Below are 23913 nucleotides of genomic sequence, written 5' to 3'. Positions count from 1 at the left end.
CCCTCCGAGTAGAGAATCAATCAATTCAATAACACGATTATTGCTGTTTTTTATTGGGAACTAAGCAGGGAAATTGTTGCTTTTGTTTAATCCGACTCAGCGGTATTACAGACATCTGCATGATACAAATAGTGCACTTTAAAAGACAAACTCATCAAGATAATCAGCCAATTCTTTACACAATTTCAATATGCAAATGTATACAACAGGTTACGATACAAGTTATATGATTATATCCATGGAGTACTCTGGTGTTTTTTACATACATTAAATCAAGGTAAATCTATTTTGATACTGTAGTATCTAAATTCTGCTCGTATTTAATAATTGAATCCATTTATTCTAATAATCTAATTCATGAGTCCCTATAGTTGAAATCACTCTTTAAAAATGACGTTATTTCATCTTGAAATGGAAACTTCTCCTTTGAGACATCCAGACAATGATTCTGAAATGAAGACAACGAAGGGATTTAAAATATAATTCTTAAAAAACAAAACATTTTAAAGTGAATCTTTACTTGGGGAAAGACGATGTGTTGGTAGCATAACACCTTTCTATTGTCCTGCATTGAACTTCTTCTTCCTGCCCTCCATGCCGGACATGGCCTCCACATTCTTACGCCAGTCGTTCACTTCCTCCTTCTGAAAAGATAAAAGACGGATTTGATTTACTTTTCATTCCATTTTCTCATTTTCAGAAGGAATGTTGCCAGGTTTCCAGCTTCACCTTTTCTTCCTCCTTCTTCACTGTCTTGAGGTTGACCTTGAAATCAGCCTTCATGAGCTTGGAGGTGTCTCCGCATGCGCCCAGCATATCATCGGTAGTTTTCTTCACCCTCTTCAAGTTGGGCCTCTTTGCCCCTTTCAGCCCGTTGATCTTCTGATTCAATGTCTGGAGCTGTGCGACAAACACGCATTTTCAGCATCCCCGCAGGTCAGTAAATGCAGCACACGCACAGTATTTTGTGTGGTTCAGTTTCACTGTACCTCTATCAGATTTTTGTCTACCTTGACCTCTATATCATAACGGGCTTCGTCTACGACATCAATCTTACTATTTAGTTCTCTGCAAAGATCCTGAAAAGAAAAAGAGAAGCGTCGAGGTGACGTAGAATCATGGGAACGTGTGAACCACCTTGATTTGCTCGCTCAGTGTTACCTTGAGCTCCTCGGCTGACAGACCGGACAGCGTTAGTGCAGGGAAGCATGCGCTCACGACTCTTTCCTTCTCCAGTTTCCTCTCTTTAATCTCGGTTACCAGCATGGACGCCGCTTTCTTCAGCAGTTTGGACTGTAACACACGTGAGACAGTTCATCGGTCGCAGAACGCATATTGATACTGAGGCCTAAAGGTCGACGAGACGTACCTTCAAATGCAGTCGGCGTGTTGCTGAATATTTTTGTTTTCTCTGTGAGAAAGATGAGAAGACTTACTTTCATACGGTCATCAGTGCAGATCTTCACATGAATGCATGAATCAATCATTCCAAATCAATGTTGATCATAAATAAAAAGAGAAACTCACCGGTCTTCATCGACACCAGACAAGAAAAGTCGATGTAAAATATAAAAATATGTTATTATATTTATAACGGTAATTGTGTAGGTTATTGTGGCGCATTGAGAGACCGATACTCACCCATCAGACATGTCTGCAGTTTAGGGTTCCTTGGGAGCAGAAAGGAGGTTTAAGTCTTTTCTTAATGCATTTTACATGTATTTTTGACTCCCACATAGTTTTGGAGACTCCACTTTGTGTTTATATAATATATAGTATATATATAATAGTTTACATGATTGATTAATCCGACTAGTTCAAAGTTTAATACCTGTAATTAATTCATTGGTTCTAATAGTTCTCAGGGGGGCTGTCCGATACATTTTAGTAATCCTGCAGGACCAGATAATCCACTCTATTGTTGTGAAAGAGCTGCTGAGGAGCCTGTAACTCGGTTATATTTAGCCGCGTCGCCCCACAGCAGCTGCTGCCGCCTTGTTGGTGCCAGAGAACGTTTTGGCAGTCAAGTGACAAAAACTTTTGGAGCAAATGAAATAGTTTCCTATCCCAATCCTGATTCCTAACATATTATATTAACATATTCTACTCTTGTAACTGGATATATCTGTGTTTAAAGGATAGACAACTAAAGTAAAACTGAGCTTTAACATAATGTAATGAGCTGCTGTATTCTCTTACTTTCTTTGACCTTCTTCATTTAAAACTACAATGCTTCCTATTTTGAATGAGTTCCACAATAACATTATATATAAATAAAATGATGTAGGTGTCAGAGAAGGGTGAAAGCTTGTCAAAGCTTCTGGCGCAACACAGTAATAAATCCATTTTAAATGAATCCAGTCTGACAGGGTGTGACATTTAATATGAATAAGCCAAGCAGCGGACAACTACGAGAAGCCTCCAGCGTTGCCCCTCTGCCCCGGGAGTTTGCCATCTTCGTGTCAGCCAGCCATCATCACTCTTCACGCTAGCTTTTCGGCCACGACGCCGGGTCGAGCGTGCCGTTTCCCAGCCGCTTACTGGCGGGCGGTTCGAGCCTCATGGTTACGAGGACCAAAAGATGTCGAAGAAGCAAAAGCTCTAAAGTTTGAAAAGTCACTTTAAGACCGTAGTGGTGACATTGCAGGGATTCCATGACGTAAATACCAGCTCCTGTAGAGGTGTCGGCAGTATGCTGATATGCAGTCTTCATTGCTCCCTAAATTAAAGTCTGACTCGACTTTACTCGACTAGAGACTTAGCTGGGCTGCTGGTCACAGCAGGACAAGGAGTGTCAGGTTAAAGAGCCCCCTGTGAGGTCTGTGGTACATTTCATTGACTTGTATTTTCTTTAAACATTGATGCCCTTGATATGAAACTTACCTTGAAGTTGAGAATCAGAGAGGACAGCGACAGGACTCAGTCAGGCAAAGAAAAAGCACTTCATGATTATTAGAGAAGGATTTATGTATTCAAAGTCTCATGTGAATGGCTCGCTAAAATAGACCCCCTGTCCACCTGACAATTGTCTGCATCACAGGGCAAACCTTTTTGATTTGCCCTCAACCCGTGACCCATTTATCTCATGTGATAACAATGCACGAGGGCATTCGCACGTCCCTCTGCAGGCCGACAGCTGACTTTCTCTGAGGGGACATCAGGCGCCCCGAGCGCGCTTACTTTTTATCGCTTGTGTCATGAGGTGTAGAGAATAACGTCGTAGACTTTGAAAACCTGATAGGTTGGGGTTAATTAAGTTGAACTTGAAGCTTCATTCACTGGGTTCATGTTTCGTCACGTCGTGTCGTGTGAGGACGTAGTGCGAAGTGGAGCTAAAACTAGTATTAAACACGAAAAGTACCAGTGAGGCAAATTCACTATAGAATACATTTAACAAAAATATCGCAAAAGTATCAATACATCAATTGTATTATTGATTTATTAAAATAATAATAATAATAGTAATAAAATCAGGAATCAGGAAACAAGTAAATGAGTATAAACAAAAACATTACAGCCTGACACAATTCAAACATGTTTTATGTTATACCAGTTATGGGTGCTTCAAAGTTTTATTTGTCACCTCATGTGTCTACTGATTCAAACAGGAACACATCACGGCAACCTGCAGCTGTACCGAACAAGCTGCTGTATTTGGATAAAGGTGCCCTCATGGCGACTGGATCACAATGGCCGCCACAAAACTCTCACACTCAGCAGAGATCCGATGGAACCACTGCGGCCTATTCTGGGCAGACGTGGTAACAATGAGACAAAGCAACAGGAATTCACAGGAATAGCCACGGCCCCGATTTGGTCCCGTAGAATATAATCCCTGTAAACAAAGAATGATAGCAGGTTTGGTGGTTATATCAAATATAGCATATATGTATATCAAATATATGATAAAAAGTTATATCTAGTAATGTGAGGTCTGGCTGGATGTTAAAAGGTGATTTGAGAGGTGCTCTACTGACCCCTACAGTTTAATATCTGTGTTGTATGTATCCTCATTTCCTGCGTATGGCTTTTAAACTGTATAAACAACTTAGCCTTTTGTACATTTGGTCCCTGCTACCACCATGTGACTGTCTCATAGTTTGACATTGTGGTTCGCAGTTGCCATCGATCTAACTTAACACGCTGCAATGAGTAGATGACTTCTTTCAAAATCCTGTATGAAATGCACACACAATGCTCCCCATGCAAATGGAAACTGCAAACCACATTGGATAAGCGTGTTCTTCCTGTGTATTCAGATGTCGGCACCTGATAAACACGTCACAATGGTCGACATCAGATCACACCGAGCCTCCTCGGTTTCTGTTCAAACAAACCATTGAGCCGTCTCTCCAGACGGAGTTTATTGTAGCTCTTGTTTACTTAATTGTTTTAGAAGCTTTTCCACGCGTGTCGTGGCGCTACACCGCAATGATCCGTGTTCCTCTTCTCTGTTTCTATTTGACTGCCGGACTCCAGGCGTTGGCCTCTCTTAGGATTCTGGACCAGCGTCCGGACTGCACCCAACCGGTGAGGATTCAATTGGTTAAGAAATAAGTAATAAAGAGTAAACTGATATTTACCGTCCTTAATCCATTAAATCATGTCATCATACAACGTGTCTCATGTCTGTTTCCCAGGGTCTTGAGAACTGCACAATTAGTAAGTATTTTAGTTGACAAATCAGCGAAATCTAGTTAAATATAAATATAAAAGGCTTCAATTGATATGACGAGGTGCTAATACTATGAATAATCAATATTTCTGCTTTTGAATGTTTAAATTTAAAACATCAATTTTTTTCTACTCATTGAATGGGTAATGATTTATACAGGAAGACATTTTAATTTAAGAATTTAATTTGCCATTCGTGTGATCCTCCTTCCTACACACTTAACCACAAATATATATATATATATATATATATATCCAGATAGCTGCTCAGATAAACGAACGATTGAACGTCGACGACACGCTCCAACTGGTCCAGAGTGGGATCTTGAGCAGGTGGGAGTCTGGCTGGACGAACATGGACCTGTTCCTGTTGTGAACGTCACGTGGAAAATACAGGCAGATGGTAAGTGTTGTTAAAGTCTGCTGTTCTGTGACTAAATAGAGCCCACTGTGTAACTGACAATCTGAAATGCGTGAACTACCAATTTACAGAAAATAAGGCGTCAGAGATTAAATCCTTGAAATGAAACAAACATTCTCTTCTGTTTACAGGAGGTGTAAAAGCCCTTCGTGGATCAGAGATCAGTGTTTTGGATGAAAGTACAAATAAAAGTATATGTGTGCAGTTTTCTTACAAACTGAAGAAAGAGCTTAATCCAACCTATTTGAAGGTAAGATACGTTTGAGGACTATTGCTATAACAGCTTCAGCATTACGGACACTACAGATCTGTTTTTCTTTATTAGTGGACATTTTCCTTGGACGGAGTCGTGGTAGAGCCCGGCCGCACATACATGCTGTCTCTTTTCAATCTGCCAGAGCCTGATATTGAAGACTACAGGTTAAAAAAGCAGATTACCATCCCAGGTGAGTTCCCTCCATAGCCCTGACACATTGGATTTATGTTTGCTGTACAAACAAGGTTAAAAGTTCTAATGATTCTGTGTAGAGTGTAATTCTATGGGGTGTTCTTATGTGAGGAAAGTCGAGTGCCACAACTAAAATGAGCAATGTAAAAAGATGTGTTCTCTTCAATCAGGAAGTAGTGACAACGTAAATAAAAAAGATCAATTCAATAATATGAGAATGATCCTTTGATCACTTTTCATTCACATCACACGTATTTACTTTTAAACATCTAATCGTCTAATCATCTCTAATATTCACTTTCATGGCCAGGATGTGCTGACAGGAGAATCCAAAAGGCCCAAATGTGTCTGGAAAACGGTAATTTCTTTAATTCTATATTATTATTTATTAGAGCTGTCCGCACCTCTCTGCTCACAGACTAAACTCTGCTATACCTTTACAAAGCAAAGAGTTGTTTGCATATATATCAATCCTGTACTTACTATGTAACTAACGTGCATGGTTTGTATTTCAGGAAGTCTATGGGATCCTAATGTGACCACTTTTTATAAGCAAGGTAGAAGGTTTCTGATTGTTGTGGGTTTTAAGGCAGCTCAGTATTCAGAGAGATACCAAGTCTCCATCCAGAGTCGTGGTTTCCATTGCTCAAAGAATGTCTCAAAGGTAATCACACTATACTCATCGCTTATATGAACAATGGATGTGGTAGAAGAGAAACCTGCACATATGATGCTGAGTCAATGTCGTTTCCTTCGTCCATAGGAAAACCAAACATTGCTGAATGTGTCCTTTGAGTTCGGCTGGTGGCAGCTTTCACATTGTAAAATGGTTTTAATGGTGAGTTTAATGTGTGTGTATTCTCTCGTCCCTGACAGTTGAAAATGATCTAACATTAAAGGTTCACTTTGCTCGGCTTGTTTCTAAGATTCAGCCGTTTTTTGTTCGGTGTAAGAAGAACTGTCGGCGCCCCGAGAAAATAATTGATTTATGTGAATGTAAGTATACTTTTTGACATCTATACATATATTCATAAAACAGCGGTGTGTTTATTTCAACTATATGATGCAGAACGCTTTGCTCAGATTCTTTGATTTGATTAAATGTTTCTGACCCAGATACAACAAATGATCCCACAATTCACAGAAACATTGGATAAATATTCTTTACTCTGATTTATATTGGGACCTTTCGGGAATATTTTTTGTTATTATGTTTTGTCTAAAATGATATAAACTGTATTTGTGTTTTTCTTTCTCTTAGATTCTTCACCACGAACTTCACTTTTCAAGGCAACAGTGGGGCTTCTTGCTGTTGGTGTTTTTCTTGCTTGTTTATTGTGGAAAGCCTCTCACAAAGGTTTGTTTGCCTTTAACAGCCCAATATTGAACAGAATAGCAGCTTGAATTGCTAACAACCAATCAACCTGACTTTTCTTACAGATCCTGTGAACACATCATCCTCCACTAGCAAGCAGCAACCAGATGGTTTCCAAATGCAGAACAGAAGACGAGTCCTCATCATCTACTCCCTCGACCACCCTTTATACAAAAACATAGTCCTCAAGCTTTGTTCCTTCATGGCGTCCAAATGCGGTACCGAAGTGGTCCTGGATCTGCTGGACTCCACGAGGCTGGGAGTGTTGGGGAGCATCCAGTGGTTGGACTGTCACAGAGACCAAACGGGAAGCTCTTCAGATAAGATACTGATCCTGTGCTCCCGAGGGGTACGAGCCAAATGGAGAGCCATGTGTGGAGACAAACCGGTTTGCCTGAGAGAGGACGCCTGCTCAGCCGTGGGGGACATGCTCAGCCCGGCCCTCAGCCTCATGGTCCCCCACTTTGTCCGCTCTGCGTCGTTCGAGAAGTACATACTGGCTTACTTTGACGATGTTTGCTGTGAAGAAGATGTTCCGCCGCCTTTCAACATCACAGTTCGATACAAGCTGATGAAACAGTTTGAGGAGCTCTTTTTCAGAATCATGGACACTGAGAAGCGCGAGCCCGGCAGAGTGAATCACGTCGAGGGGTTCTCAGAGCGCGAGTACTTTCGCTGTCCCTCAGGTGGAGCCCTGCGGGACGCCTTAGAGGCTTTTCACGCGTACCAGCTGGAGAATCCGCAGTGGTTTGAAGATGAATTACTGGGACACTCAGTGGAGATCCAGGACATGATGACAGATTGCGTACCCGACTCAACCCAAGTCGGCAGTCATGTTAAGACTAAGGAAAGGGATCTCACTCGAGACAAAACAGGGCTTTACATGGCTTAAGAGTTTCAAATGTGCACCTCAGTTGAGTTGAACCCTCTCATGGGGGAGGGTTTGATGCAATTACGTCAATGTTTTGCGTGATCAGTGATGATCTTCTCCACTGTTTGTTTAAACTATCAGAAGCATTCAATGTGATTAGTGTTGTGGGACCAAATAAATCTGCTGGGAAAACCAACAGGTAATAAAACAGGTACACTGGATCAACTATTGGGCCAATGGACAAATTGAATGAACCTGTGTAGAATCTTCAATCGGTTTGCAGATTTAAATGTGAAAAAAACAGAATGTGTTGTAAATCTTTGTTGTTTCATCAATGGTTTATTTACTTTATTTTGCCTGTGTATCTACTTGTTTTCGTAAAAGTGCTGCAGTATATTTGCATCTTGCATTAATGTTAAATATATATTACTTTCTCTTAGGAAAGGAATCCAGAGTAGTTTAGACTTTAGATCACAAGGATCGGTGATTGATGCTTTTGGGCTGCATGTGTAAACAGAGTTTAGGTCAAAGTTCAGCCTTCTGAGCAAAGTTTCTTGGATTTTAGTTGCACTGGTGAAGGTAAGCTAAACACTGTGTTTGTAGGACACAGATTTTTGTTATTATCATTATATTATACTGATTTAATATAATGTGCTTTAGAGTTTTTGCAAAGCAGAGACGTTTTGACGTTTTGATTACATAGTCAGTGTTCGTACCCCCGATAAATGGTCTCGCTCTTATAGCAAAGAGCATGTGAGTAGAAATGAGTGAATGCTGATAACACCTATAGATATAGCTGCCTTGCAGACAGTTTGACTGTAATTTAAAGTGTTTGTTTAGTATTTAAACTCCCACTGTTATTGTTGAGATTTCAAATGAAAAACAATGTCAAATTCATGTTTTGGGCACAAAATCATTATTAATATATGGAGAAAAAAATTATTTTGTCTGATACAAATTTATTACAAAAATGTTTAGTGAAAAATACAGTGAAGAAGAGAAAAAAAACAATAATACTGTTTCTGAGAGTGGCCCAAAGGGGGTTTGATGGAATTTCTCTTGACTAACTGGACCAAAGAAAATCTTCACAATGGTTGAATTGGACTTGTGCCTTGCAGTGACAGAGACCACTGTAGAGTGTGATGTAACTGGTCAGCATTTCATTGTCTCTTCGAGCCGCTGAGATGACGTTGTTCATTGATTTGACAATCACAATGTGTGTGACCTACACAGCCTTTTGGTCTCAATGAGATCTGACACAACGTATACAGAGAATTTAAACATGAATAGAATTTAAAAAAACACTTCTTCAGGAATCAGGAATCAGGATTCAGGAATCAGGAATCAGGAATCAGGAAACATTTATTAGCCAAAATATGTCAAACATACAAGGAATTTGTCTTGGCGATTAGTGCGCGACAGTAGACAGACAAGACAACAGTGCACAAGTAATAAAATAAAGTGGAATGAAATGCTAATGCAATGGGTTAGTAGAATAAGGCTAAGGCTATGGGTTAGTATAAAACAAGGGAATAAAGTTAAAAAATGTTAAATATTAAAAAGTAAAAAAAGAAAAATATTAAGCATAAAGTGCACTAACAATCAAGTAACAAACAAGAGACAAAGTGACAAGTGACAAAGTGATGAATTGCAGTTAAAGTGGCATGTGCAGTATGAGGGGGAGTGACCGGTGGAGTGTTACAGTCAGTCAGTGGGGGACCGGGCTGTTGATGAGCCCGACTGCCGACGGGAAGAAACTGTTCGTGTGGCAGGAGGTCGTGGTCCTGATGGACCTCAGCCTCCTCCCAGATGGAAGGGTCTTAATAGTCTTAATAGTCTTCTTAATAGTCTTGGGAACTTTTTGTCACTTAGATATAACAGTTCAATGTTTGCAGGGTTTCCCTTCAAATCTGAACAGAATGAGGATGCTGAAGAGAGCTTCTGCATTCATCCTGAGAGGAGGAATCGCGACCTTTCAAAGCACCTTCTGTAAAAGTGGTAAATGCATCCTCTCATTGTATTGCCAACACTTAAAAGTGTAATGTGTGCATATTGCACATCAGATTGATGGTAATAACGATGACTTGGCGCCTCTTCTCTCAGGCAGCCTCTTTAGAGTTCATCCATCTGTGTCCAAGGCTGTGGCAGAAAACAAACCAGTGGTTGCACTGGAGAGCACCATTATAACGCACGGCATGCCCTATCCACACAACCTGAGGTATCCCATCTTAAGTGTCAGTACACTTTAATACCCGCAGCTAAAAGTAGCTTTGATCCCCCGGCTATGAATGCCATCAATGTCTTACTTCAGCACAGCGAAGCAGGTGGAGGCCATTGTGAGGGCTGAAGGAGCGACTCCCGCCACGGTCGGAGTGATCGAGGGTAAGGTCCACGTTGGTCTGTCCTCCGAGGAGCTCGAACGGCTCGCCATCTGCCAGGGCTCCCTGAAAGTGTCCCATCGTGATCTGCCCCACGTCACCAGCAAGGTGAGACCGCAAGACGCACCTCGCAAAATGACCTCACAACCTACAATGAGTCCGTCCCCCGACTTCTGGTTCGCTGTCCTGTTTCTCTCAGGGTCTCACTGGGGGCACGACGGTGTCGGCCACCATGATGGCAGCACATCGAGCTGGCATCCACGTGTTCGTCACAGGGGGCATCGGAGGGGTCCACAGGGACGGAGAGAACAGTAAGCATGACTCACGCACACCGACTAGTCTAACGAACCGTGACGACGTATTTCTTTCACATGGAGAGTGAACAATCCTGCAATTGATACAAAGACCATGGGGAGAGATTACAGTGGACTTATGATGATATTAAATGAAGCTGAGGAACTGCTCCACGCGTAAGGAATGTAATGTTGGGACAGGAAGTTCCTCTTGGGAACCATTGCAACCAGTTGTGTGAAGGCTTAACATCCGGCTCCATCATTCCTCCAGGTCTGGACATCAGCGCCGATTTGACAGCGCTCGGCAGGACTCCCATCGCAGTCGTCTCGGCCGGTGTCAAGTCTATTCTGGACATCGGTCGCACCCTGGAGTTCCTTGTAAGAATGTTCAGATAATGTTTTCATGTTTGAGTTTGTGCTTTAATCTTTCCGCAATCTTTTTATTTATACAACTTATTGGCTTGAGGTGACTTTACTTTGAGTTTCTAAACCATTTTCAGTTTTTGTTTTTAATTGGTGATGCACTTTGGGGTGGACACGATGGAGAAGGGGATTTCACTTTGTCTTTATTTATGTGCCTATAATAGAATTGAAAAGTCTTGTTCAAAATTGCACAAAACCCTTGAATAAACTGACAGATAATGTATCTTTTATTAGGAGACGCAGGGTGTCTGTGTGGCCACTTATGGACAGTCAAGGAGTTTTCCAGCCTTCTTCTCTCCACAAAGCGGATTCACTTCTCCGTGCCAAGTCGCCGACCCCGAGGAAGCTGCAGCGCTCATTGGTCAATCTACATTTAATATCATTCACCCTAAACACACCAAGGTCAACGTTGAATTCTTACCAAATACAATTTTTCAGTTATACCCGTTATCAATGTGGATCTGGGGTTGTTTTTTTTTGCGTCATTCAGCAAGCGCTCTATCTCTGGATCTCCAAAGCGGCGTCCTGTTAGCGGTGCCCATACCAGAGGAGCACGCGGCAGCCGGCCAGCTGACAGAGGAAGCCATCCAGGCCGCATTAAGCGAGGCGAGGTACAGAAAGTCTGATGTCATCAGTTGTGTTTGCTCACACCTGAGATCATTAAAACTAAATAACGTTGGAGGAAACGTACATTTTCTTTTTCGCATTTACTCAGTGCTAAAGGTATAACAGGAAGAGATGTGACGCCATTCATTCTTCAAATGGTCAATGAGCTGACCGAGGGAAAGTCCCTTCAGGCCAGTATCCTCCTGAAAATCGGATCCATCGTCAAGCAGAGAACACATCAAGTTCTTTGGAAAGAAAGAGGTTTCTCATCGGCCAGTCAATGTCACAGAGCAATATGTCACAGCTGAGATGCCCTTAACCTGTTGTGCTCTCAGATATTGCTCTCATTCATAACAACGCCAAAGTTGGAGGTCAGATAGCCTGCGCATTGTCAAAACAAATGACTGAGAGAAAGTCCAGAGGCAACACTCATCATCGTGGAAATCCCCCACCAGGCCCAGATATTGTGAGCAATAACACGCACCATGGACTTGTTTCGTCAAATGTGATTGGCACAATACAGTATTAACAATGCTGTTTCCTTACAGGTTGTCATAGGGGGAACAAATGTTGATTTTATTGCAAAAGGAAAGACGAAAGAACTTCATGTAAGTTTGATTCATCGACACTACTGCCGGCCGCGTGAGGAAATATCATTCTTTGTTACTTCTAAGAAAAGCTGTATCTTTCAGTTTGGACAGACCAACCCAGGAAGTGTGTGTCAGTCATTTGGTGGTGTAGGACGGAACATTGCTGGTGTGTTTTCATCTGATAATGAAGATGCGCATTGTTTTCAACGCTTCTTCCAATCTGATGGTCTCTCACTGACGTCTGTGGTGCTTTCCCCCTCCAGACGCTCTGAGTCGTTTAGGCCGTAGTCCCCTGTTCATCTCAGCTACAGGAGCTGACTCACACAGCCAAGCAGTGATGAAGTATTGTAAACACATGGTTTGTGGACAACAACAGTAGTTTGTTGCTATGCATGATAATAATCACCCTTAGGAATTAAAAAAGGTAAAGGTGACGTTGGTGGGCTTTCGTCTTATTTCTCGAAGGACACGAGTGGTGTGCTCAGACTACCAGGGCAAAACACAGCAACTTACTGCGCCGTCATCAACGAGAACGGGGAGCTGAGTCTTGGATTGGGAGACATGGAAGTTCATCAGCAGATCACAGAGCAGTATGTGAGTGGCAACAACAATTTAACCCACAGATTATTCAATAAAGAGAATAATCGTTTGTTTCATTCCTTTTGTTTCATTTTTTGAAACACAGTTTACCATTCTCTGATATTCTTATTGCACATTTGTTTAGGAATAAAGTTCACCTATTTGCTGTTTCTTTATTATGCTCTCTATTGATGTAGGTGTCACAGTTTGAGAAGCAGCTTTTATCAGCCACTCTTGTGTGTCTCGATGGAAACATTCCAGTTTCCACCATCAACTATGTTTGCTCCATTGCCAAAAAGCACAACATCAATGGTGAGCATAAGGAGATGGTCACTATGAACAATTGTGATCGGAATCTCTCATTGATTTTAATACGACGCAATCAATGTGTGTCCCCAGTTTGGTATGAGCCAACGGATTCAGATAAAGCTTCGAAGCCTTTCCTGTCAGACGCCTGGAAGTCTCTGTCCTATTCATCTCCAAACCTGGCAGAGCTGTGCACCATGAACAAAACACTGGGTTTCCCAACACCGGATGGTAAACGTTCTTCCTTAACGTGCACTTTGTGGTTTAACTTGAACCTACTAACACACAGCTGTTGCATTTAGAGCAAAATAAGTGTCAGTGATTAAGGATGTGGTTTTGGTCTTGTTGGGTGGCAGTACTTCCGAGCACTCGAGAGGAGATGCTGAGTGTTGCTGTGGCTCTTTCGCGCCCCCTCCTGGAGCACGTCCACTGTCTGGTGGTGACTCTGGGGGCTGGTGGGGTGCTGGTGTGCGGGGAGCACGATGCAGGCTCTGTCAACCTGCAGCCAAGAAAACAGAAGAGGGTAAGGACAACTTATATCTGATGATGATGATGACGATGACGATGATTAATATGATGATGAAATTGCCCGTGTGTTTGCAGAAGAGGCAGCTTTGTGCCGTCCAGTACCCGGCGCTGACTGTGACGGCAGAGGAGACAATAAATGTGTCTGGAGCAGGAGATAGGTGCTAAAAACTTACTTGACCTCCTCTTCCTTATTCTTAGTTTAATTTAAAACGTTCTCTGCTTCAGTTGTATGCACTTCTTACATTCTTATTACCTCTTCCTTTTACACTTTCTCTCACTCACGATATCATTTTGACTAGATGACATCCCAAAAAAACTGCACTTTTCCCGACTCTCTCTCTCTTCAGTCTTGCAGGTGCTTTAATGGCTGGGATTCTCCACCAGCGAGACACAGACAGTTGTGTTCGGATGGGCCTCCTGGCTGCACGGTTGTCCCTGGCATCGTCTCACCCCATCTCCCCTACACTCACCTCAGACTCTGTGGATCCCAACAAAGTCCCTCAGTGCTGGCCCAAACCCAGCTTCATGTGGATAAATTAAAAATATATACAAAAAGAGGTTGGATGAAATGTGTGAAAATTGTGCATTTATGCATTGGTTTGTTAATTTAATAAGTTTTAGAAACAAAATGTAGAAAGTAACATTGAATAGTAATTATGTAAATGAAGGTTTGAAGACAACAGGGTTTTACTGAGACTATTGTATTCTAATTCAAATTCAAATAGGTTTTTGTGAAATATTTCAATTCAAATAAAAAAGAGGACGAATCCTAAACTCAAAATGCTCGTCTGTTACTGCTGTTCAAGGGGGAGTTCATATGAACTACTTTAATTTAATTTTAATACTGAAAATCTGGCATATTTCATACACTGATCACTACTTGCAGAAAATAATTCAATCACGTGCAAGAGATTCCAAATTATGATTGGGTTAGATGCATTTTTATATTTTAGATGCCTAAATTCTAAACGTTTCATCAAAGGATGTCCATCGTTCCAGCTCAAAGATGCCAAATACTGCATTTCCCAGAAGGCACCTGTTTATACGCGCAGACTCAGTCGCTCTAAACACTTGCCCAGCTCCCTCCTCCCTACTTTAATGCTAGCTAAGATGGTGGTTTGAGCGTAAATTGTCTCCCCTGTGCTAAGAAAAGAAAGGGGCAAAACATCTCTATAGACTTTTAATCACAACAGAACAACAATACTGCGGTTATCTTAAGTGACCGGCTATAGAAGATTTGACATTTCAGACACATTGGCTCGCAGTCCCCGCCCAATTCGGTGTGACTCCCTTGGAGTGGAATCCTAAGCTAAATACGGACAGGGTAAGTAACGCTAACGTTAGCCAAGTTGCTAGCTGGGTTAGCCAGCTTCCATTCGCTTGATAAATAAAAAGGCAGTTTTGTCCGTTACGATTTTTCAGACCGGCTTTAGAGTGATTGCGGGTGTATCAGATCGCTGTCCAGGTAACCTTAATGCCGTGTTGGCAATGTCAGTTGTTTATAGTGCCAACAACTTGCTCCTAGTTCACCGTTAGCTTGTGTAGGCCGCATCCTAAGCTTGGCATGAAAATCCTGTGCATTCGATGATAAAGTAGCATGCTAGCTAGCGTTTAGCATAACGCAAGCTGTCAGTCTATATGTAATAGAATAAGGTGTACTGTTGTGGCATTTATATCTTAGAACGTTTAATGCCAATACAAAGTAAATAACTACCTCTGTCTATTTCGAGTTTGTGATGTTACCTACAATTACTCTCGAGTACGTGTTTATCGGTAGACCGGCTTCTTTTACCATTTCGCGGCTAATGTTAGCTTAGCCAAACGTTAGTCAAATAACATCTGTCACAATGTACCGTTACGATCCAGTGGACAGTGCCGCTAAAGTTACCAGCCCGGCTAACCTTAAATAACGTTAGGTGTTCTGGTTCCACACAGGACTTTACCAACCAGCTCTGCAAGAGAACCGCGACACTCCCGTACGTGTTAATCTGTCAGCAAAATGCTGCCAAGTATTCGTAATATTAGTCTTTTCTGCTATCTAATATAAAGGTTGCACTGTGAGGTTTGATTACTCTGGGTTTGTTATTTGTTCAACTGTTGGTAACAGTGTTGTCACGCTGAAAACAAACTGGCGTTTAACTGCTAACAACGAAAGGTTTCGCTGGTAAATAAACGCAGTCTGAAGCATTTCCCTTATGATGAGGTGTCTTACTTTTGACAAACCCCGGAAAGATAACACAACATCCTCATTATCACTTCAGCGCGATGACTGCTATGCTTGACTAGATTTCTGAGCTGTGCCATCAGTCATCCTGTTATCACATTTAGGTTAAACTGATCCAATCACAAGGTTCTGCGATAAATCAATCCTCTGTGAAGGTTGTCTTATGGACTTTTTCCTTAAGCTCTTTTAGAAAGTCCTTGTCAACTTCATAATCATATTGGAAGGCTGGACTCTGACCTTTCATTTTCCCACAGTCAACCGGGGACTTCAAATTTATTGTTATGTTTTTAAAATTGAGTCCGTAGTAAAATAAGAATTGGGGTGTCTACAGTAAAATCGTATCACTGCATTTTTTCTGAGATATCAACAAATACCCCCAGTTTATAAGTATCTAAATATTGCTATGCTTTCATCAGTGAGCCGGAGCCTCAGTCGCCATTTGGCAATGAAGGGATGTGATGTTTTTTTTGATAAAAATCTTTTGAATTGCTACTTAAAGAGATCCAGTGATCATAAATTGTGTTTCTATCGAGCTCTTAATTGTTTCAGCTCTGAAATGTACTTTGGGCAGTTACCGGTATGTAATCTATCCTCTGTGGTTTAAGACCAAACATTAGAAAAAAAAAATCTCAGTGCAGTTCAACAGTGCCATAACCTTCCAAAGATTCATTCTGTTGATTGAACACCTCTGTAAAAAGTTCTGTTAACAACTCAACATTATATATCCGTCATTAAATTCCAATACTATTTTAGTAGACCACGGGAGTTGAGCTAGGTCGACCCAATACAGTCAGTGTAGTGTTTCTTTTTCTGATGAACGTACATGTATACCGCTGTTCCAACAGTGTGACCTTGGTTGTCATGTTGGCAAATTATTATTATAAAATCATCAAGCTCAGTTCACTTGATGTTATTTTTAATGACGTCACGATGGAGCTCCTGAACTCAACCTTTTCTGTTTTCTCAGCCCTGCGCTCCGTGACCAGCTACAACACTCTCCTAAGCCACACCATAGGATGTCCCACAGCCCTGAACTGAAGGACGACCCCATGGAGTGCCCTCTGTGCATGGAGCCGCTGGAGATTGATGACGTCAACTTCTTCCCCTGCACGTGCGGCTATCAGATCTGCCGCTTCTGTTGGCATCGCATCCGCACAGATGAGAACGGCCTCTGCCCTGCCTGCAGAAAGGTGAGGAGATGAAACTCCTCACAAATGAATTGGGATTTTTCTTCAGAAGGAACAAGGATGTTGAGTCTCCCAATGCTAAAACCAGGGGGAAGAAAATATTTGAGTACCCCTCATGGAGTATCCCTATTTATTAAATCATCAGCTCATCATTTACAATTCACAGCCTCAGCAGGGTAGCCGGTGAGCCCTGTTGAGCTCCCATATTTCCTGCTCAGTTACCCTTTACAATGCCACACATAAACGACAAGAGTGGTGGATATCACCATCCTTTCTGTGTTTTTCTGCAGCCGTACCCAGAGGACCCCGCTGTGTACAAGCCGCTCTCACAGGAAGAGATCCAGAGGATAAAGAACGAAAAGAAGCAGAAACAGAACGAAAAGAAGCAGAAAGTGACAGAAAACCGAAAGCATCTGGCCAGTGTCCGAGTAGTCCAGAGAAACCTAGTGTTTGTGGTTGGGCTCTCACAGCGACTCGCCGAGCCGGAGGTGAGTACACTGAGATGACAAACTGAAGGCAGCAGCTGCCAGATTTATTTTGAACATTGCGAACAACTTTTGATACTTCATTATTTTAAAGCCCACGTCTCCCTTTTAAAACTTCCCTCTGAAGCCTTTAGAGTGATGTAGTTGTTTGTCTTGTGTTCACAGGGCACCCAAAACTTTATAATAAGTGGTATACATATTTCTTTTTCTGCATTATGTCCACAGGTCCTAAAACGACCAGAGTATTTTGGGAGGTTTGGGAAAATCCATAAAGTGGTCATCAACAATAGCACATCCTACGCAGGTTCACAGGTGAGAATATGGATCAAAGATGACAGGATGTACTCTCACTTTATATGTTTTAAACTATTTTCGAACTAAAGCTGTGTCCACAAAACACCGGTATTTAGCTGCTTCGATGCACTTCAGGCTTTCGTCCACACACAACCAGCGTTTTGAGTCTCTGAAAAAGAGGAGGATGATTTTCACAAGTTTGGGGCTTGTAACGTCAGATTGTTATCTCCTTTTTTAGAGTCACTAATGTGGTGACGTGTGTGTGTGAGTGTGCGTGCGTGTGGCCCATCCCGCCCACCAGCTTTAACAGTGCTTCATTTGTCTTTTTGTTTATCTCACGATAACCGCTTCAGTAGATGTGTTTGAACTTGTGACTTTATTTCATTGTTGTTGTTTTTTTTCAGGGGCCCAGTGCCAGCGCTTATGTCACTTACATCCGCTCTGAAGATGCTTTAAGAGCAATACAGTGTGTAAACAATGTGGTTGTTGATGGCAGAACACTCAAGGTGAGAGGTTTAGCAAATGCAAATATATGTTCTGGTGATTAATCACGGTTTCATAAAAGTTGTGTCTTCCTGTCATTAAACATCCTGTAATGTAAGACAAAAACCTTCTTAAAAGTATACTCCATCACCATTGCTTCCCCTTTTTCTCTTTGGTCTCACTGCTACAGGCTTCTTTAGGCACAACAAAGTACTGCAGTTACTTCCTTAAAAGTATGCAGTGTCCTAAACCTGATTGTATGTATCTACACGAGCTGGGAGATGAAGCAGCTAGCTTTACTAAAGAGGAAATGCAGGTAAAATCTTTTTCTTTCTAAAATATGGATTCAATCGTTGCTCTTCCATTGTGTACATTTGTTGTCGAGGCTGTGTGTGTTATTGAAAGGATTATTGCTGATTCATGTTGTCATTCTTTTTTTTTCTAGGCAGGGAAACATCAAGAGTATGAGCAGAAACTCCTCCAAGACCTCTATAAAATTAACCCTAGCTTTCTACAACCTCCCGCATGTGGAACAGAGAAGTCAAAGAGTAAACCCAACTCCACACAGAGGTAGTTTTCTTTTTTTTAAGTGTTTTTTTCTTAATGCGTCCACTTGTGCTGAGCTGGATTTTCCGGGTTTTGTGACAGATCCAACAGTACCAACGGTAAAGATGGGTGGCCGACGCTGTCAGGACACAACAAACTGGCCAACGGACTCTCAGAGGACCGCAAGTCTCCTCCGCTGCTAGACTATCTAGACCAAGAAGTTCTCGCTTCAGATGGGCTAGAAACGGATCTAGTTCCTGGTCAGCATTCAGCATTGTCCCCCTTCTCCGCCAACTGTGACAGCAACAGGTAATCTGACCTCCTCCTGGACGATGGCTCCAACAAATCCTGAAATAAAAAGCTTCTATTTTTCAAAAACGTATTTTGTTGAGGGAATAATTTGTTGTCATATTATGGGTGGTTTCATACTTGCCCCTTCCTGTCTGGCTCAAGAAGCGAAGGTGAGAGCAGCGATAGTTAGTGAATGAAGAGTGGGATCGGCGTTAGTGAGAACAAAGCTGTGAATCCAAACAACGAGTGGGTCAATGAAAGTGGGCCATGAGTAATGATTGAAAGGGATTCTTTTTCTATGTTCTATGTTCTACGTTTATCCACAGTCCCAGTGACAAACCCCCAGAGTCCATCGGTATGGTGAACGGAGAGACTTTACAACAGGTGAACAGCCTCATCTCCTGTTTTTATTTACTTATTAAGTGAAGGTGATCCAGGACCATCTCACAAATGCTTCTCCTCTCTCTCTTTTTTTTTTTTTTTTTTCTTCTACCAGATGCCCACCAGCGACTCTCCCTCTCCTCCCCCTGGTTTAACCAAGCCCAGCCTCGTGGTGCCCATCAGCGTGTCAGACCTCGCAGCCCGTTCGCCATTCGAGGGAGCGGCCGCTGAGTCCCAGTCGCTGTTTTCAGACAACAGTAACTTCAGACACCCTAACCCGCTCCCCGCTGGCCTGCCCCCCTTCCCCAGCTCCCCTCGCGGCAACTCTGACTGGCCTATGACCCCCGAACCACAGAGCCTCTTCGCATCAGGTACTGGGAAGATTAAACGCAACATTCAACTTTAGTGCAAGAGAGCGCAGTCATGTGCTGTACAGATTATAAAGCCACTTACATTCTATCTATCGGGTTCCTTCTAAGATCAGAGCATCTAAAGGAATTTGAGTTGCGTCTTAAGAGCCAATAGTGTGGTGTGTGTCTGGAGTTGATTCGAGGCCTGTGCTATGAAGCAGGTTCTGGGTGTAGCGAAGTAACTTGAGGGTTAACTTACTGTTTTCAGTCTTATATCTGGCCGGGTTAGATCACCATGGTTACTTGTGCTGAACACCTCACCTGCTCCACAGATGAAAAAACAGATTGACCCACATGGAAGCACATTCTGACCTATCAAAGCTTGGTAGATAATATTCTACAAGTATGAAGAAGTTAAATTCATAATGCAGGAAAAATTCATAGCAGTTCAATTTAGAGCAAGATACATCCGACTATAGTCACATGTGTATTCTGTTCATTTCTTCTGGCGTCTGTCACAATATTTTAGTCTTCTGTCAGCTATGAAACCAGCATGAAAGCAAGTAATCACTAAATATTCTCATCATATATTCACATATGTATTTGCTTATTGCTGTCAAAGATGTGTCTCACAGACTGGATGCAACGTTCTTTTGCTCCGGTTACTTCTATGTGTTCTGTGGGGCATTAAAGGTTATGGACGGAAACCTTCTGAACACCTTGACTTGTTTTAATTTGTTTTTTTTTTCATTTTCTCATCTGTATTCTTGCACACAGCTGAAAACAACACATTCATTTAACAGACTGCACATGTGTGATTTAATGTGGACACGCTCCATTGAAACTAATCACTTAGACAGCTCCTGTAACGTGTGTGTGTGTGTGTGTGTCTCTCTCCTCGCAGACACAATACCAGTGTCTTCTTCCACAGACTGGCAGGCGGCCTTCGGCTTCGGCTCGTCCAGCAAACAGCAGGATGACGATCTGGGCTTCGACCCCTTCGACGTCACTCGTAAGGCCTTGGCTGACCTGATAGAGAAGGAGCTGTCTGTGCAGGATCAGAGCCCCTTTTCCCCGGGGCTCCTCTCCCACGGTGGGAACAACCATGGACTCGGCCTGCCTCCATTCAACCCCAACGCCGGCACCCCTCACCACTTCCCCAGCAGCATGCCACGCCTGCCTCCACTCCACCACAGAGCCATCTACAGCTCCTTCAGCTTCCCCGGCAGCCAGAACAGCCCGGCCAGTCAGCAGCAGCAGCAGCAGCAAGCCGCCAGACACCCCTGGATGGGCGTCCCGACACGGAATAACCTCACACACTTGAACCACTCAGCCAGTGCTGCCTCACACAGTAATTTCCTGGACCTGAATCTGCCCCCTCAGCACAACACAGGGCTGGGAGGGATCCCCATCTCAGGTACCAGACATCTAGGTTGCCTTTCTCTGCCCTGTGTGAGCGGTCGCATGTTAAAACGGAGATCAGATGTGTTGCTTGATGCTGTGCTTGTTATGAGTAGCGTTCTATTGAGTTTACATCCTGTTGGATGCAGTTCTGCAGCTGACCACTAGGGGGCGATCAAAGCAGCCGAATTGACAACCCTGTTTGTTTTCTTCTCCTCCTGCAGAAAACAGTGGCTCTATAGACGGCTTAAATGTGAAAGAGTGGCAGGACGGCCTGAGAGCGCTCCTGCCCAACATCAATATCAATTTCGGGGGCCTCCCAAACTCTTCTTCCTCGTCATCCTCCTCGTCCTCCAACAGTGTAAACCACATCGGTGGGCCGGTGGGGCCAGCAGGCATCTCACACAGCCTGAGCTGGGACGGCACAGCCAGTTGGATGGACCCTGCTATCATCACAGGTAGAGATTTAAATTAGTACGGAAATTGATTGTTTGCCCGATAAATAGTACGCTGGCTAATTTAATCTTTTAGTCTGCAAAGTCAGTATAGTGAGTATACTCATATTTTACTTCAGTGCAGTTGTTTTGAATGAGTTGACATTAAGTCAAGTCAGTAAATAAAAGTTTAGTTGTTTTTTTTTAAAGTTTGGTTTACATGACACAAAAGTAATCGATAACACATTATTTGTATTTACTACATTGCTGTTATGTTGAAATGTGCTTATCTGCCCCCCCCCAGGCATCCCGGCCTCAGCAGGCAACAGTCTAGACTGTCTCCAGGACGACAACCCACCACACTGGCTCAAGTCCCTGCAGGCGCTCACAGAGATGGACAGCCCGGCCAGCTCAACGGTGCCAACTCCCCCCCAGCCCAACCACAGCGGCCTCCTGGACGCCCACCTCCCCCTCCACCACAGAGCAGCCGGCGGCTGGGCTCCCTACCTGGCCCCGACCACAGCCAATCCCGCCAGCCAGTTCCACTCCCCTCCCCCCGGCTTCCAGACCGCTTTCAGACCCCCGGGACAGCCCGCCACAGAGCTGCTACAGAGTGCCGCTGTGGACCGCCACTGAACAGACTACAGCAGACACCCATCCCCGCCCCCCCCCCCCACTACCACATTATACCCACTCACTCTGTAACCCCGCCTCCCTCCCCTCGATGCAATACACACCAATCTGCAGAGAATGGAAAATGATTAACAAAGTAACAAACCCACTTTCTTCTTTTTCTCTTCCTCCTTCCTCTTGTCTACTCTGAAGGCCCGTTTGGTTTTATTTGTGGCACACAAGTTATCGGGAACCTTGACCTGCTACTATCATGACGGCTCATGAGACCCGTCTGTGGCTCCTCAGACCCGTCTGTGGGCGTAACGTGAGGTAAACCATGCGGTTCGCTGTTAACTGAGGGCACAAGAAGCGGTAGGGCATCGAGCGCCCATCGGTGCTCCACAAACTGACCGAGACACAAATTAGCTGAAGGGAGACCTTTTTTGAAAAAAGTAACTAATGATTAATCAGGCGTTTTTTTTTTTGTTTTTTTTTTGTTTTTTTTGAAAGTTGAAGTCACGATGCGTTTTTGAGGAATCAAGCAAGCTGTGAATCTGCTCTTGAAGCTTTGCCCCAAAGACCCTCATTCTCCCCACCCACCTTAACAGGAGACTGTAGAGCGGTGAACCCTCACAGCCGCCGAGGTGACACACACACACACACACACACACACACACACAGAAAGAGAAATAGGTGTTGGCTTTTTTTTTGTTTTTTTGAGAGTGGTTTTAAAACAAGGAAGCTGAGAGCTGGTTAATCGTAGAGTGAATGCTGACGGCCCAGGGGGGCCCCAGGGCTCAGGCTATGCACGGGGCTCCCTGTTAGGTAGGGAGACAGGCGGCCGGCTTCAGAGCTAGAGATTTTGCTGAACCTCTGTATCAGAGGATAGAGCAGTGCCTGACCGCGGGGCGCCGGGCTCTGGGACGTCGTGGCACACATTCTGAGCACTAGGGTTGGACTCTTACTCACAGTGCCACTGTGTGGTACCTACGGTAACTAGCCCTGACACGGACGGCCACCAAGTAGATGACAGGAGGATACGTCACAGAGGACTAAAGAGGGCAGCGAGCGGGTTAACCGGTCCCTTTGTTCGGCACACGGGGGCTTAAACGAGGCCTTAACATGGACAGATGAGAGGCAGGAGTGATGGCAGGAGGAGTCTAGCGTCAATGGTTGCTGGGAAATATGCAATATTGTATGCGACTGCAGTGACCGTATGGCCCCAAAGTAAGGTGCTGCAAGACAATACCACGTACTGTAGTAGTGATTTAGGGAGCGTTCAGCCTCTAGGATTCAAGATCAACCTCTCCGACCACCGCCTTTTTTTTTCCTTTTTTTTTTTATCAAAGTCTTAAGTCTCGTTCTCTCTCTCTCTCTCTCTCCCTCTCTCATATCTTACCCCCCCTTCCCCTACACCTCCCCTCCTGCTGTTCCCTATTTAACAGTATTTCACAAAAATGAACAAACTCATCCAGGAGAAGCCAACAGAGTCCTTCCGTGGGTTTTAACATGACGTTGCGCGGGGGGAAAAAAACGAAAAAACAAAATCGAGGCGCTTGAACTGTCCTCTGCAGGTCTGAAAAAATGAACCGTAAATAAAACTGAAAACTCAGAGCTGGTGTTTGTCTGCTGTTGTGTTCTCAACACCTTGATTCAAACATGTGCACTTATAAATATTTCAACTTTAAAGTAGTCACCACCGCCGTATTTTGTAAAAGCGCTCAGGAAGGTCA

At 43.3% G+C, this 23913-nt stretch overlaps 4 protein-coding genes across 4 annotated transcripts; 3 read left to right on the top strand and 1 right to left on the bottom strand.

Annotated features, from left to right (window-relative positions):
- Positions 1–29: 29 nt before the first annotated feature.
- On the bottom strand, positions 30–1510 carry LOC120809121 (troponin I, cardiac muscle-like). The gene is made up of 6 exons (XM_040162724.2): positions 1370–1510; positions 1162–1293; positions 990–1079; positions 730–900; positions 554–644; positions 30–448 (listed from the first exon to the last, which is right to left on the bottom strand). The coding sequence occupies exons 2-5, from the start codon at positions 1264–1266 to the stop codon at positions 558–560; spliced, it is 453 nt and encodes a 150-aa protein (XP_040018658.2). The 5' UTR covers positions 1267–1293; positions 1370–1510; the 3' UTR covers positions 30–448; positions 554–557.
- A 2745-nt stretch (positions 1511–4255) lies between these two features.
- Positions 4256–8233, top strand: LOC120809116 (interleukin-17 receptor A). Its single transcript, XM_040162720.2, has 11 exons — positions 4256–4530; positions 4641–4662; positions 4934–5077; positions 5227–5345; positions 5421–5541; positions 5854–5901; positions 6059–6207; positions 6307–6381; positions 6470–6539; positions 6805–6900; positions 6984–8233. Exons 1-11 carry the CDS (start codon positions 4432–4434, stop codon positions 7808–7810), a joined length of 1770 nt encoding a protein of 589 aa, XP_040018654.2. The 5' UTR covers positions 4256–4431; the 3' UTR covers positions 7811–8233.
- On the top strand, positions 8160–14273 carry LOC120809115 (uncharacterized). The gene is made up of 19 exons (XM_040162718.2): positions 8160–8368; positions 9685–9787; positions 9893–10007; positions 10101–10275; positions 10367–10478; positions 10732–10838; positions 11118–11244; positions 11374–11494; positions 11599–11684; positions 11825–11955; positions 12038–12097; positions 12182–12245; positions 12343–12437; positions 12545–12673; positions 12856–12970; positions 13058–13195; positions 13321–13487; positions 13568–13650; positions 13840–14273. Exons 2-19 carry the CDS (start codon positions 9709–9711, stop codon positions 14030–14032), a joined length of 2097 nt encoding a protein of 698 aa, XP_040018652.2. The 5' UTR covers positions 8160–8368; positions 9685–9708; the 3' UTR covers positions 14033–14273.
- A 292-nt stretch (positions 14274–14565) lies between these two features.
- On the top strand, positions 14566–23794 carry cnot4a (CCR4-NOT transcription complex, subunit 4a). Its single transcript, XM_040163342.2, has 13 exons — positions 14566–14816; positions 16684–16906; positions 17194–17391; positions 17614–17700; positions 18087–18188; positions 18356–18481; positions 18611–18735; positions 18814–19020; positions 19329–19386; positions 19499–19754; positions 20638–21150; positions 21359–21592; positions 21873–23794. Exons 2-13 carry the CDS (start codon positions 16733–16735, stop codon positions 22202–22204), a joined length of 2412 nt encoding a protein of 803 aa, XP_040019276.2. The 5' UTR covers positions 14566–14816; positions 16684–16732; the 3' UTR covers positions 22205–23794.
- The last annotated feature ends 119 nt before the right edge of the window (positions 23795–23913 follow it).

Source organism: Gasterosteus aculeatus, chromosome X (assembly GCF_964276395.1).
Source record: "Gasterosteus aculeatus chromosome X, fGasAcu3.hap1.1, whole genome shotgun sequence".
NCBI classification, from domain to species: Eukaryota; Metazoa; Chordata; class Actinopteri; order Perciformes; family Gasterosteidae; genus Gasterosteus; species Gasterosteus aculeatus.
The sequence above is the reverse complement of the archived record's forward strand: the minus strand, read 5'-3'. Positions and strand labels throughout refer to the sequence as shown.

What these genes read in the sequence shown, in the direction of transcription:
- cnot4a (XM_040163342.2), top strand. Translation starts at nt 16,733, where the DNA reads ATGTCCCACAGCCCTGAACTGAAGGACGACCCCATGGAGTGCCCTCTG. An exon ending in TTACTAAAGAGGAAATGCAG is followed by an intron (nt 18,482 to 18,610) that starts GTAAAATCTTTT and finishes TTTTTTTTCTAG; the next exon opens with GCAGGGAAACATCAAGAGTA. An exon ending in ACGGAGAGACTTTACAACAG is followed by an intron (nt 19,387 to 19,498) that starts GTGAACAGCCTC and finishes TTCTTCTACCAG; the next exon opens with ATGCCCACCAGCGACTCTCC.
- LOC120809116 (XM_040162720.2), top strand. Translation starts at nt 4,432, where the DNA reads ATGATCCGTGTTCCTCTTCTCTGTTTCTATTTGACTGCCGGACTCCAG. An exon ending in AAAGCAGATTACCATCCCAG is followed by an intron (nt 5,542 to 5,853) that starts GTGAGTTCCCTC and finishes TTTCATGGCCAG; the next exon opens with GATGTGCTGACAGGAGAATC. An exon ending in CCAAATGTGTCTGGAAAACG is followed by an intron (nt 5,902 to 6,058) that starts GTAATTTCTTTA and finishes TTTGTATTTCAG; the next exon opens with GAAGTCTATGGGATCCTAAT.
- LOC120809121 (XM_040162724.2), bottom strand. Translation starts at nt 1,266, where the DNA reads ATGCTGGTAACCGAGATTAAAGAGAGGAAACTGGAGAAGGAAAGAGTC. An exon ending in TGTCAGCCGAGGAGCTCAAG is followed by an intron (nt 1,080 to 1,161) that starts GTAACACTGAGC and finishes TTTTCTTTTCAG; the next exon opens with GATCTTTGCAGAGAACTAAA. An exon ending in TAGACAAAAATCTGATAGAG is followed by an intron (nt 901 to 989) that starts GTACAGTGAAAC and finishes TTTGTCGCACAG; the next exon opens with CTCCAGACATTGAATCAGAA.
- LOC120809115 (XM_040162718.2), top strand. Translation starts at nt 9,709, where the DNA reads ATGAGGATGCTGAAGAGAGCTTCTGCATTCATCCTGAGAGGAGGAATC. An exon ending in GGGAAAGTCCCTTCAGGCCA is followed by an intron (nt 11,685 to 11,824) that starts GTATCCTCCTGA and finishes TTGTGCTCTCAG; the next exon opens with ATATTGCTCTCATTCATAAC. An exon ending in GGGTTTCCCAACACCGGATG is followed by an intron (nt 13,196 to 13,320) that starts GTAAACGTTCTT and finishes GTTGGGTGGCAG; the next exon opens with TACTTCCGAGCACTCGAGAG.